General features: G+C 34.6%; 1 protein-coding gene across 5 annotated transcripts in view; it reads left to right on the forward strand.

The window, feature by feature from the left end:
- LOC124357421 (pleckstrin homology domain-containing family A member 6) overlaps nt 1-15,510 on the forward strand; it is a 194,270-nt gene that overhangs the window by 37,740 nt on the left and 141,020 nt on the right. For all 5 annotated transcript variants that reach the window (XR_006921942.1, XM_046809213.1, XM_046809215.1 and 2 more), the window contains one exon: nt 12,217-12,258. Coding sequence is in view for 3 of the 5 variants with exons in the window: in XM_046809213.1 (XP_046665169.1) it covers nt 12,217-12,258 (42 nt within the window). In the remaining 2 variants the exon portion in view is untranslated. The remainder of the gene's footprint in view (nt 1-12,216; nt 12,259-15,510) is intronic.

Consider the following 15,510-nt stretch of genomic DNA (forward strand, 5'->3'; position numbering starts at 1 on the left):
AGCGGCACAAAGTATTGTTATGGACTGCTCAGAGGAGTCAGCACGTGTAAGCTCTGGGAGTGAACGTAGTATAATATATCATCAATACTTCTGTAACTACAGTGTACGATGGTAACACTTTGGCTCCCAAGCGGCACAAAGTATTGTTATGGACGGCTCAGAGGAGTCAGCACGTGTAAGCTCTGGGGGGAATGTGTTAAGAATTATGGATTATTCTAGCAACATTTGTTATAATTGTAATTAAAATTACACATGGAGAAGATTTAAAAGAATCTATCTACTTTTAATGAGTACTCTCGTTCAACGTAAACATTAAAGTAGTTGAAATCTGTAAACATTTATTAAATTATATACAATCATAATATAAATTTGGACATATCCTCTATATAGTTGTATTAATTCTTAAAAAATTTGGGATTTCTTTCACCAATCTATAACAAGGTGTAGTTCTTAAAAAAAGTATTAAAACAAAAATTGATTTGTATTTAGATTCTTCACATGCTTTTAAAGTTTATTGTTATTTAAGTATCTAAAACAATATTGAAATACTATTTCGTTGTTAGTCTGAACTACCAGTTTGAAACAAGTCGCAGCCAAAGCAACGTTTGCCGGAACGATAAACGGAATGGTAGTTGTACGGGATATAAGCAGCGAAAAGTCACGTTCTGCAAGTTCAAGGTCAAACAGTTCAGCTCTTAAACCCACTTTCTTGGTTTTATTGCTTCTGACTTGGTTTTATGTCCGTCATAAAACTCACACTGCGAACTAGAATATTTTCTAAAGAACCTGCCTGCCTATCAGCATCGAGCAAGATCAGCTTGCAACCACGTGATCACCTAAGACATACCAAAGGATTTGTAAAAGCATTAATCAAGTTGTAGTGAAAGAAGGTAAGGTCTCGACTGAACAACAGAACAGCTCAGAGCGACCAGTGGCCATACTCCCACACCGACACGCCCAGGCCGCGGGCTACGGGGTCATTCTACCAATACCTCAGGTCGAATAACCAGGATACACACTTACTGGGTAGTAGGCTATACAACACAAACTACTTGGTTTCAAAACGATGTATCAGTTTCCTCTGGCAATGATATTTATTTACAATTGTGCTGGTTTAGGTGGGGATCGAAGTAGGAGGGTGGCAAAAGCGTTAACATACCAAATTAATATTCTTTACACATTTCATGTTTTTATCTTGATATATTGAGACCCACACAACTGAGATATAAAACACGGCCATATTAGCGTCCGCCAACGAGATAAAGAAACTGAAAATAGTGAATCTCTAATCAAATTCCAAAATTCTTTTTAGCACAACTCCATCGGCCACAGACCATTCTCTCAAACCGACACACTCAGAGTTGACCGACACCTCTCACAGGTAATAGACTGATATAAAAGTAAAGCTACGCGCCCGCTGGGTCGTCAGGGCTGTTACGACATTTTTAGAGGGGGTGAGCGCACTGGATCGGGCGTTCCTCACTGTCCTCCATCCGCCTTCCGCCAAAACAGAAGTCAGTTTGGGAGAGGATCTGTTGAAAGATGGATGTGGAGGAGGAAATTGCAGTAGTGAGTGCGTTTTTTATAACAAGAAAAGGACAATGTTAAAATAAGAAAAAGGAATAAGAAAAAGGAGGAGGTTTTGGATTTATAAGATTAACAGAAAAAGATTGATTTGTGGTGATTTTACTCTTTATTTCCGGACCTTTGGAAGATAACCTTAAGTACTCCAGGATTACTCACGATAAGTTTGAAACACTATTACTGATGCTGGAAGCAGAATTATATAGAGAAGAGACTGATCGAAGTTAGAAAGGATTATTGACATCCTAATGTATTAAGAAAATGAAAACAAACCTGGTGGTTTCATCGCAGCTCCAATTTCTTCCTAGACGTTTTCTCTTCTCACACTGTTAAAATATTCCAGCGTAGAACGTGATAATGCCGTACCGACAGTCCTACAGTTCGTAGCTCCAGACTTTCTATCAGGCATGCCAAAGGTGCGGAACGCCGTTGACGGCCGTGACGACGCAGTGGGCGCATGCTCATTTAATTCAATGTTTAAAACTTTTGAAAAGTCCCGTACCGACCGTCCGTGACGACCCAGTGGGCGCGCAGCTTAAGTCTCAGCACATCTCACAACGTCCAGTCCGCAAGTTACTCTTAGCCGACACGCTAGGTTAGAGCCAAACGTTTGAGTTCGCTTCAGCAAAGCTCTAGTTTCACGTTTTTTAATTACACTCTTAGCTATTAAAATGTTTTTGCTTTTGGCATTCATACGTCGCGTTGTTAAAACCTGAAACCCCTCATTTGAGGTTCGTAATTCATACGTTACGACCTCATTAGAACGCATTTTTTATTTCCAATTTAATTGTTGATATCTTTATTATATTTTCTACTGAGGAAAACATAAATAAAAATAACTTTAGATGATTTTTTGTGGAAAACTTTTGGGGAAAAGGATGAGTTGTTATACTGCGAATGGAAATTTCTAAACCTTATATTCCTTGTAAAGATTTGAAAAAAACTTTTGCACGTCTTGTGTTAACCATATTGTTATGGACTATACTGTTATACTAGATTTGTTACGTGAAAATGTGCATTGCTTTTGCATAGAATGAACGTGCGGTAGTAAAACCACTGGCATTATAAAAATTACTCAAAAAGTGTGGAGCCAAAAACATTATTATATATATAAGTAATCTAATATGCACGAGAGTTTAATGCGTATATTATAATATTATTTGGCTATAATTACATATAGAAGCAGTATTACAATTATTAGCTGCTATCACAGTCCAAGAATAATTGGCAAGTCTGCAATCCGCGAGTGTTGCCAACCTTGAGGCGCAAGCCACGCACTGCTGCCAACTAGGCGGCGATAAATAATGGCACTGACAGTGAGTTACTTGTGTGCACGTCTACGCCATACTTCCAGTACTAACTGGTACTATTACTGAGTTACTTGTATGCATGGCTACGCGGTATTGGAAGTACTAACTGGTACTATTACTAAGTTACTTGTGTGCACGTCTACGCGATACTTCCAGTACTAACTGGTACTATTACTGAGTTACTTGTATGCATGGCTACGCGATACTTCCAGTACTAACTGGTACTATTACTGAGTTACTTGTATGCATGGCTACGCGATACTTCCTGTACTAACTGGTACTATTACTGAGTTACTTGTATGCATGGCTACGCGATACTTCCAGTACTAACTGGTTTTATTACTGAGTTACTTGTATGCATGGCTACGCGATACTTCCAGTACTAACTGGTACTATTACTGAGTTACTTGTATGCATGGCTACGCGATACTTCCTGTACTAACTGGTACTATTACTGAGTTACTTGTATGCATGGCTACGCGATACTTCCAGTACTAACTGGTACTATTACTGAGTTACTTGTATGCATGGCTACGCGATACTTCCAGTACTAACTGGTACTATTACTGAGTTACTTGTATGCATGGCTACGCGATACTTCCTGTACTAACTGGTACTATTACTGAGTTACTTGTATGCATGGCTACGCGATACTTCCAGTACTAACTGGTACTATTACTGAGTTACTTGTATGCATGGCTACGCGATACTTCCAGTACTAACTGGTACTATTACTGAGTTACTTGTATGCATGGCTACGCGCGGTACTGGAAGTACTAACTGGTACTATTACTGAGATACTTGTGTTCACGGTACGCGATACTGGCAGTACTAACTGGTACTATTACTAAAGTGCAGTCTTAGAATAGTGGGTTAAAAGTTAGTATTATGTTCATAAAAAATAGTTTTGTTTTATTGAGTTAAAGCATAAAATATTGGTATTTTATCCAGTTTTGACTGTTGATATAGGTTCATATCACTTCTAGTCAAATGACACCTTTTATTACATGTATAATTTATGTTTGAGCATTTTTTTATGGAATCGTATGAGCAAATATATGGATTTAAGAGAGGTAGTTAAAAATTATTGTCTATAAATTATTTGATGATGCATTTGGTCCAAAATACCACAACCTGGTTTCACATATCAGTGTATGCAAAAGAATAAAATACTGTTGTATTTATTGGGAGGATTTATTATATTTCCATCACGGCATGGAATAATGGTAACACATCAATGCTTCTGTTCTACCATTCATCCATGTCTCCCACAGTTATGAATGATAAAATAAACGTTCATAGTTGTTACACCTTTGGGAAAGGCTATATTGAGAAAGTGTTAACTACTGCTGCAAGTAATTATAACTACAGAAACTTGTAACTCGGTACGTAACCACTAGAGCACATATCATGGCAACACGCATTAAAATAAAAATATTCAAAGCACGTCTATTGTACCACGTTTTGTTCTGGAACCATCCACACTAGACAGTAATAAAACAAATGTCTAGGAACAAAGGACAATTGAATAGTCCCAAACAATCGAGTGACATAATAACCTTTTCGTGTTTGGAAACAGGGCAGAGAGCAGAACAGGGCGGATTGTGTTATGGGGGGGGGGGGAAGACCTCTGACCTGAGAATGACCAGCTGGCCTTCACATGTCCCCGCCACATTCCGCAGCTGACTCACTCACTCACTTCGCTCACTCTGGTGACGTCACATACCGGCCGGTCTTCCTTCAGCCGCTTCCTTTCTCTGTGACTCATATTATATAAGTTGAGACCAGTAATATCATTCAGAGAAACTACCCTGGCAATATTGGTGGTAACAGGAAACTCCTTGTCATCAATACTCATATTATATAAGTTGAGACCAGTAATATCATTCAGAGAAACTACCCTGGCAATATTGGTGGTAACAGGAAACTCCTTGTCATCAATACTCATATTATATAAGTTGAGACCAGTAATATCATTCAGAGAAACTACCCTGGCAATATTGGTGGTAACAGGAAACTCCTTGTCATCAATACTCATATTATATAAGTTGAGACCAGTAATATCATTCAGAGAAACTATCCTGGCAATATTGGTGGTAACAGGAAACTCCTTGTCATCAATACTCATATTATATAAGTTGAGACCAGTAATATCATTCAGAGAAACTATCCTGGCAATATTGGTGGTAACAGGAAACTCCTTGTCATCAATACTCATATTATATAAGTTGAGACCAGTAATATCATTCAGAGAAACTATCCTGGCAATATTGGTGGTAACAGGAAACTCCTTGTCATCAATACTCATATTATATAAGTTGAGACCAGTAATATCATTCAGAGAAACTATCCTGGCAATATTGGTGGTAACAGGAAACTCCTTGTCATCAATACTCATATTATATAAGTTGAGACCAGTAATATCATTCAGAGAAACTACCCTGGCAATATTGGTGGTAACAGGAAACTCCTTGTCATCAATACTCATATTATATAAGTTGAGACCAGTAATATCATTCAGAGAAACTATCCTGGCAATATTGGTGGTAACAGGAAACTCCTTGTCATCAATACTCATATTATATAAGTTGAGACCAGTAATATCATTCAGAGAAACTACCCTGGCAATATTGGTGGTAACAGGAAACTCCTTGTCATCATACATAATAGCAATACTGATTCTTGCAGTAGTTAGCGAACAGGAATTCGATGAGTGTGTACAAGCAGTAGCGACAGGTTGAAGGAACGAGAGTCTTCCAGATACCCGGAGGCGAAGAATGGAGGCGGGCTGTCTTTGTCTGCACGTGTCACTCACATGTCCTCCGTCAAGGTCAGGTGACAATGTCGGCGCTTGTGTCCTCAGTACCGCCTGTCACTCTCGTCCGAAGTTGTTACTGGTACACCGCCCGCGCCTGCGCTCTTACAACGAAATTAAAACTGTCATCTTCTACCGACAGTTTCCAGAAACCTCTTTCAATAGCAACTTTACAGTACCGGTAGCTATATAATGATTTTATTTCATTAAAACATTTTTGTAACATTTCGGTCCTTAATAAATTAGAAAATACATGTAGACCGTGCGCTATACATGTCCAAATTCAACAGTTAAGTCGCGCACATTACATAGAAGTATCTTGTACAATGAAGGATCAGTTTTGGAATAGATCCCTCACTTCTTAGTAACATTAATAGTTTAACAACACATTGAATTCTGCATGCATTCTTGATTCTGTATAAATATGCTACATATTCAGGAGTTGTATTGTTAGGAGTACATTCATAGGTTGCAGCAACCAACTAACCATGAGTTTGTGTGGTTTACTCTAAACAATGTTAAAATCACAAAATTTATATGTGGGAACTCAGTTCAGTGACTGATTTGTTTATTTTCAGTTCACAATAGTTTTGGATACGGCTATTAAAGTTTCTAGATAGGATTTGAAACCAACGAATGTACTCTTGTGATATAACATTCGGAGAACTTTAAGATGGAGCGATCGATTTTTTTGTAGGATTTTTATAAATTTTGGTGTCACAGCCCTTTAATATAACTTACCTCCCCCTAGAAAATTCTATAAAATTTTGTTTCATCACTCCACGAGAATTTAGGGGTATTTATACTGGAAATCTTTGCCAATTTTGAATCCACGACCAACCAAAAACATGTCTAAAGATACATTTTTATTTGATGTGAAAAATAATTTAAGAAAATTAATTAATTGTAACAAGCGTATTGAAATTCTATTTTTTATTAATAAAACTTGTAAGTCACTTTAATTAACTTTCCGAAAAATAATATTATTTATAGAGGATTCCCCAAGCACCATTTTCAGCACAAACAATATCCATTGCGCTACGACGTTTTTTCTACTTTACTTGCCTGCAAAAAAGTAAAACTTGAAGAACTGTGTTTAAAAACACACTACCTTAAATATACGAGTATAACAGTAGAGTTATGACTTAAATTGGAAAATGTTTGTACAAATATATTACTGCATTAAATTTAAGGTTTTAATTCAGATTAATTTTGGACCATCCGACTGATTGTTTAATTTTAATAAATTTTAATGTACGATTTCGTATTTACAGAAAACAAACAACAAGAGTAGTATACAAATAGGTATTCAGCTGGTTAATATATTCATAGTTATTGTTATATTCTTAGCTCACATTCGAGGTTTTGTTTTAGTTCTATCACTTCTCTCGATAAGGGACTGGCTGGAGGATACAATAAAATTTTATGTCTGATAAGAGAGGCAGTAAACCCCGTTTTACTACAGAATTAAAGCGTTGTATGGTCAAGACTGTTTTGTAATGGCGAGATACTCACTAGCCGGCCATCTTCTCGTTATATCGTTTTTCATTAATTTATTTGCAAAGTGATACAATTAGTATTAGGTTTGGTGAACTTTTTTAAAATTTCAACATTATTTAGTTACAGGGTTTTAATTAACCTTTACTGATGACAAGAACAATAGGTAAATGCAAAGTATTTGGTGAAGAATTGTAAGTATTTAAAGTAGTATTTAAGAGCGTCTTATACTGAGGTTATAGAAAAATGCCTGAAGATAAGAATGTAAATGTTTTCTATTATGTAGTCAATATGAAAAATAATTAGAGGAATTAACGTGTTTAATTATAAAATATTTAATTTACTTCAGTAGTACTTTAATTTAAAACGCTTCATTTTGTTCGATAATTTTGTTTCGTTAAAAAGATATCCTTAAGTCATACATCATACAAAACTTTTCTCATTCTAATTTAAAAAAACATTGTTTATCTTCAACATGCCTATTATAATTCTACTTAAATGTATTCGTTATTTTTCTTTTGCTTTGTTTTCAGAAATTTTATATTAAAGGGCATTGAATTTGAAATTTAAAAAACTAACCAAAAACCGAGTGCGGCACCATAGGTTTGACTGTTTTATATGTACTATGCTTAAACATTATTCACTATATACATTGTTTTTTGTCTATATGTTTCGGAAGAAGGCTAAATGTACAAAAACAACCATTCAACCATTTGTCACGTCTCACTCTATTAGCGTCTTACTCATAGGTTTTTGTTTTATTTCAAACATCATAAAGGAACGGGTTTATAGTCTTATTGTAATGTAAATCATTGTTTATCTTCAACATGCCTACAATTCTACTGAACTGAATTCGTTATGTTTATGTTTGCTCTGTTTTAAGAAAAGTTATCTTAAAGGGCATTTACTCTAAAATAAAAAAATATCTAACCAAATAACCGAGTGCGACACCATAGGTTTGACCGTTATATGTATACTATTTTTAAACATTATTTAATATATGGATTGTTTTTGCTCTATTTGTTTCGGAAGAAGGCTAAATGTACACAAAACCATTTGTCACGTCTCACCCTATTAGCGTCTCACTATAAAAAAAGAAAGGTTTATAGTTGGTTTTTGTTTTATTTCAAACGTCATACAAGAGCGGTTTATAGTACAGCGTAGTGATATTATATTTCCTTAATTCTGGACTCTCGGTACTACAGATAACAATTCCTTCGGTTTGAAAAGATAAGTTTTGATGATACATTTCACTGAAATCGACCTACTAATAGAAAAATGGCGAGAAAGATTAAACAACAGCTCTAAACAATACAAAATGATTGCCGTCTCATTTATTACATTGGGATGAAAACTAATTGAGTTGAGTTTCACCACTCTTATTGCCAATATATACAAGGTTTATATTTTAATTTACCTACAAACGTAAGTTCTTAAGGGCTTAGTAAAGCGAATATCCAGACTGTTCTATAATACTTGAGTTGACCCGCTTTTCGCTGTTTTAAAGTAATAAAGACACACATAAACATAGAGTTGCCAAGCGAATATCACAGGAATGTTGCTGGCATTTGCCGGCACCAAGTGCATCGCAAATAACAGAAACGCGATGGTAAATACTCCTAACATTCCTGCTATCCTTTCAAACTATCCTTCGGCATTAATACAGTTTAAACATGTCCATAGAATCCGTTTGTTTTTAATCCATTTATAAATTTTAAAAGGTTTAGGACCATATTTGCTTCGTATTTAGTAACTGTAGATTGCGCTGTCGTACAGTGAGGTGGTCTCATGATCACATTGCGCTCCCTCCGGTATAAAGCTGATTAGACGTGATGGGCATTAGCGAATTAATGCACACCAGAGGAAGCCTCCATATATACATCAGGGGGGGAGCCAAATAACTTTCTAGTGTTTCCCTCACCCGACTTGCATTTTAGAGAATAACCGTCAGTGAAAGCACTATAATGGATATTAAATACATTGTTCACCGAAGCCAAGGGATAAGGCTTCGGCTTTCTAGCCGAGAGATCACGGATTCTATTTCTGCGGAGGTCAATACAGACTTGCAAATTGGTTTGAACAGTATTCTCTTAAAAATGTTCAGTACACTTGAAAAATTGCTATTAGCATATAAATGATGTCCCTTCAAAATAGGGAAGAAAAATAAATAATGGACTGACTTGGAGACCAAGGTTTAGATCAACCCAGAAAGCCTCGTGAAAGATTTATGGCCACAATTCCCTTCACTTACTGATCTGTCGATTTCAGTACAATTTTGGTTACGTTGTAACATAGCTAAATGTCTACAGTGTGATTCAAATTCTATTCGTTGTCTGTTGTTCGCTGTTGGTTCGGCGGCGAGCAGTCATCCATCCACTCGAGACTGGCAAAAACTGTTCGACAGACACCGTTGTACACGGCCGACTAGCGTGCAATATCCAGCCTGCACTAATTTGGCGTTCGTCGAACACGTTCCTGGTCAGTGTACACTGCCATGTCGTACTGCTAGCCTTTTCCCTGTTAGAAATTATTTGTTATTTGAGTGAGTTATCTAGCTTGATGAACAGTATCAAGATCTTGAGTGCGAAGTTATCGCGGGCGTGTTGTAGCAATAGGGGGTGATTTCGGGGTTTGAATGTTGAACTTCTTAAATGACAAACTGAGATTTCGTATTACATGCCGAACTAACATTGTAGTAAATAAAAAGATTTTCTAATTATTTTTCTCTTAAAAAATCTATTTTAAATCTGTGGTTTCAGCTATGCTAAAGCTAGTAAATTTGTTTGTGTAGTCCCTAGATTTTACTGAGATTTATTTATTTTTGTTAGATAAAAATAAACTTCAATGTGGAATAGTTTAGAAATTGTACATATCCCTGCAACATGAGTGACCTCAGGTACAGTATACGTACCCACCCGCTCGCTACAAGTACAGGTATTCAATCCCAAACTTTGTCGCTCCACAACTTCTCGACAGGTATTGCAAAAGTTTAACAATTCAAACATTTCAAACAAACATTTGTCAGATTCAAGCATTGTTATTTTCGTATTTAGTGAAACAGTATGCTGTCCTGTGAGCGTTCATCATCTAAACGTACAAGCGTTTAGGATGATTACACTAATACAATTACACAGCATCCTAACTGTGGACAAATACTGTGTGAGCCGCAACCGAAGACAATACTTGAGTTAAGGCCGGATGTGAACCAGTCAAAACATCACCGTAGTGTCTTTGTTCCCTTCCCCTCCCCCCACCGGTGTTACGGTCTGGTAAGATTTATAATTGACCCCCTCCTCTTCCCCTCACCCAGTCATCCACGCGTGAAATAATCCTGGCCCCATTGATCGTGTGGGAGGAGGCTTATCAGTGCCCCATCATCATCTTGGGCGGTCACATCAAAACTCTACTCAAAATACCCAGTAGTTCTCTGTTGCAGGGACCTACAAGGGACCAATGTCCTTATTTATCATCCGACAGGATTTGATCACACTTTTTTATTGTTGTTACATCATCGGTATATAAAAAATTTTCAATTTACAAATAGGAAATGAGTTATTTATTTTTCACGTTATTATACAACAAATATGACACATTTAAGCCAACCGTCTAGCATGTAGTCCGTTTATACAATGTGTAATTATCACAAATTACAAATAAGTTCTTAAGTAGCTTTCCTAAAACTGGCATGAACGGTGTTTTACTAAGTTATTATAAAACTACGCACGTTTTAGTATTTAGTATTTTTAGTATTTTATTAGTCGGGCACACATCTGCCGCTACGCTTTTAACATGATGCTTAAGTTCCAAACTATGTTAGAAATAGGAAATAGTCTCCATCCATAAAACCGGACTCTTGGAGTGTTTATATTTATACCATTTCAAAATGGTGGCCAATGGAAAACATTGGTTAAAAATATTTTTAGTTTGCTCTTTGTCTTTCTCCTGTCTATCACGTGAAGATTACAAGACGCTAGTATGGATTTTAGTTCTGTCGATATGGCTAAGGATTTTACGTTTATATATTGTTTTTATGGCTATTATCTACGCGAAAATTTCTACGTATGTGTTACAATATTATTCGTTTTGTATTTTGTATAATTTTGAAACTTAATATCGCCAAGATCAAAAGAACCGAATTTTGTAATATTCATATTGTACCTTTGAAGACTTCTGGGAACTTTTTGTTGTCTTTAGGCTCTGAAATGAAACAATGTTTTATTCACAGTGAATAAAATTGGCTAAATATTTAAATAATTAAAATCAATAATATAACATAAAATGCTTTGGATGAGAATTTTGCTGTTAACAAAATCATTAGGTTGTAACACCGCAGGAGCGCGTATTCTTCCAATCTTACCGAAAACTGACTGTCATAGTTTTAGACGGCACTTGGCGCCAATTTAAAATTCATAATTATTCGGATTTACTAAAAAAAGTAATGAATTAAGTTGTTAGAGAACTTGAATCAATTCTTAAATTATTTTATACTGTCATTTTATTTATTGCCGTGCAGTATGTAAATGGTGTCAGCAAAATAAGGACTGTGGCAAACAAAACATCGTTTTCAGTACAATAAATTAAAATATAAACACAGTTCAATGTCAACATGTTAAGGAAATGGCAGCTCAGTATCAAGAACTGTAAAGAACGGAAATAATATTAAATTAGTTTCTTTATAACAGATTGTACGTATACTTTAACGGCCAGTTATATACATCAGCCAATAAAATGACAAACCAATATAACCAGAACCCATTAATGATCTCTGGTATAACTAGGTAGTACTCAATTAGCGCCTCAGCCTAATTACATCCTAAATAATTAGTTTTAAATTTATGTACGTATTGAATTGAGGTAGTGCTTAATTGTTTCTTATTTAATTAATTTCCGGAGTGTGATCCATTTTAATTAACATCAGGTTAAGGAATTAATGTACAATTAAAACCAAATTTCTGCTTATTATTAATTTGATCACCGATGACTGGTTTGACGATTGTGTTATGTTGGCAGTCGTGGCGCCGGAGACGCAGCTCGACCAGTGGGGAGGCACTGGTAAGTACCCGCACTATAATAGTATCAGCTGATTAGCAAACAGACTATCTTTATGTGGTTAAACGAGTCTTAATGATAATTTTATGCAAAGGTCTTAAGAACCATCGCAGGTTCAGCTAACTACACTTGTTCCTTGGCCTCTAAACGAGGGAATCGTTATTCAATATTCCACCCTACAGTTAATTTCAAACCGTTTAGGCTGCACACAATTTAAATTGCACATCGAGTTTTCAATTTCACTAAAATTTCAGTACTACCTTCTACAAAAAATAATGAAACAAACTCAAAACCTACAGCTATTGTGCCTTATATTTCAAAATGTAGCTTATTTGATACTCTAAGAGCTTATAACCGTTCTTGCTAAAATTATTACTTATATTTTTTTTGTTCCTCACAATAGAAAAAGAAAATGTAGCTCAGTCATCATCAATCAAGAAAACAAACTGATGCTCCATGGAGAAATAAGATAAGTGTTGTCGAAGTTTTTGCCCGGCCAATACCGACCAGTAGTATTTATTACTCTTTATTACTGAAATGTTCAATTCTTCTTCTTTTTATCAACATAAATACAGCTCTCTAAGAAAAATATGTTCGTACAAATAAATAAAAGCCTAATATACGTTATCAATAAATGAAATTTGCTGACGTGTGTGTTAAAATATCCTAAAAGGTATAAAAATATCAACAAACCGCTGGAACTGATTGCATTATAGTTGTACAGAAGCTGCTTGTTACAATAACGCATATGAACATTTTCAAAACACAATATTACTGCGTTAAATAATTAAAATAAGTTAAGTCATTTTCAGACATTATTTAGAAATATAATTTGGAACTGAAATACTTTTGTTTAATCTTGGGCTTTTATCTTTTTAATAATTGAAAAAAATATTAGAAATTTATTGCAGAAATATTTTATTTTTACGGAAACACTGAACAAACAATAGAAAACTTTTCTTGTGTTTACAAATTATTATAAAAACATCTGATGATATGAGCGAAAACACAGTTATGAGATAACTTTTCTTGTGTTTAGAAATTGTTATTAAAACATCTGATGATATGAGTGAAAACACAGCCATGAGTCAAACAATAGAGAAACTTTTCTTGTGATTGCAAATTGTTATTAAAACATCTGATGATATGAGTGAAAACACAGTCTTGAGTCAAGCAATAGAGAAACTTTTCTTGTGATTACAAATTGTTATAAAAACATTTGATGATATGAGTGAAAACACAGCCATGAGTCAAACACCAGAGAAACTTTTCTTGTGATTACAAATTATTATAAAAACATCTGATGATATGAGTGAAAACACAGTTATGAGTAAAACAATAGAAAAACTTTCCTTTTGTTTACAAATTATTATAAAAAACATCTGATAATATGAGTGAAAACACAGTTATGAGTCAAACAATAGAGAAACTTTTCTTGTGATTACAAAATGTTACAAAAACATCTAATGATATGAGTGAAAACACAGTCATGAGTCAAACAATAGAGAAACTTTTCTTGTGATTACAAATTGTTATAAAAATCATCTGATGATATGAGTGAAAACACAGTTATGAGTAAAACAATAGAAAAACTTTTCTTGTGTTTACAAATTATTATAAAAACATCTGATGATATGAGTGAAAACACAGTCTATGAGTCAAACAATAGAGAAACTTTTCTTTGATTACAAATTGTTATAAAACATCTGATGATATGAGCAAAAACACAGTTATGAGTCAAACAATAGACATACTTTTCTTGTGATTACAAATTGTTATAAAAACATCTGATGATATGAGTGAAAACACAGTCATGAGTCAAACAATAGAACAACTTTTCTTGTGTTTACAAATTATTATAAAAACATCTGATGATATGAGTGAAAACACAGTTATGAGTAAAACAATAGAAAAACTTTTCTTGTGTTTACAAATTATTATAAAAACATCTGATGATATGAGTGAAAACACAGTTATGAGTAAAACAATAGTTATCTGATGATATGAGCAAAAACACAGTTATGAGTCAAACAATAGAACAACTTTTCTTGTGTTTACAAATTATTATAAAAACATCTGATAATATGAGTGAAAACACAGTTATGAGTCAAACAATAGAGAAACTTTTCTTGTGATTACAAATTGTTATAAAAACATCTGATGATATGAGTGAAAACACAGTCATGATTCAAAAAGAGAATCTTTTCTTGTGTTTATAAATTGTTATTTAAACATCTAATGATATGAGTGAAAACACAGTCATGAGTCAAACAATAGAGAAACTTTTCTTAGTTTACAAATTGTTATAAAAACATTTGATGATATGAGTGAAAACACAGTTATGAGTCAAACAATACAAAAACTTTTCTTGTGTTTACAAATTGTTATAAACACATCTGATGGTGTGAGTTATAACAGTCGTGCAATACAGAATAAGCGCCGTGGAATGTTCACAGTCGCATTGTTCTGATCCATGACGGTTCTCTGTCTCACTCTAGGGATGTGACATCAGAGAACTTTTCACCGGGGACAATTCATCCACCCTCTAACCTCCATACAATCCGTACTTTTCTCCTAATGACTGCTTTTTATACTTAAAGTCTAACCTTCCCAACTACAATGACAAAGAACGTGTTTCAAATCACACGCGCCATCTTTTCATAACCAAGAAATATAAAGGCTTGTATTACGATATAGCAAGTGATATTAGTCATGGGTGGTAATTGTATAAAATGTTTACAACAATTTAACATACAGAGATTGTGTTATATATGCCTAATATACGAATTGTATTTAACTTTGAACATTTTCAAAATGTTCTGGTCACAGATTCTGGTCGATATTTCAAAATTGGTACACTCATGTAAAAGTCACTTCCATTATGTAATAGAAAAGAGGTATTTGTTTACTTAAAATTAACTGAAATAAAAGTTGTGTTCTAATAAGCTTTATCCCGTCGGGGCGTAGATTTAAAAAGTAATTCTGTTTTCAATAAGTTGGACGCTGGCGGTGAAAAGAATATCCTCGGATGTAGTTACCAAGGGGGTGTTATGTAATACGTATTTAAATTATGTAATTAAAAGTGTCAAATAGACATGAAATACAGGGTTTCTTTCATCTTTGGGTAAAAACCTGGATTTTTCCCCCTATTCATATGGGGAAGGTGATTATTTAAAAATGCAATAACACTTTACACGAGACATAAAATAATTAATTATTTTATTACATTAATTAGCTTATTTAAACGTATTACAA

Source organism: Homalodisca vitripennis, chromosome 3 (genome assembly GCF_021130785.1).
Source record: "Homalodisca vitripennis isolate AUS2020 chromosome 3, UT_GWSS_2.1, whole genome shotgun sequence".
Classification (NCBI taxonomy): Eukaryota; Metazoa; Arthropoda; class Insecta; order Hemiptera; family Cicadellidae; genus Homalodisca; species Homalodisca vitripennis.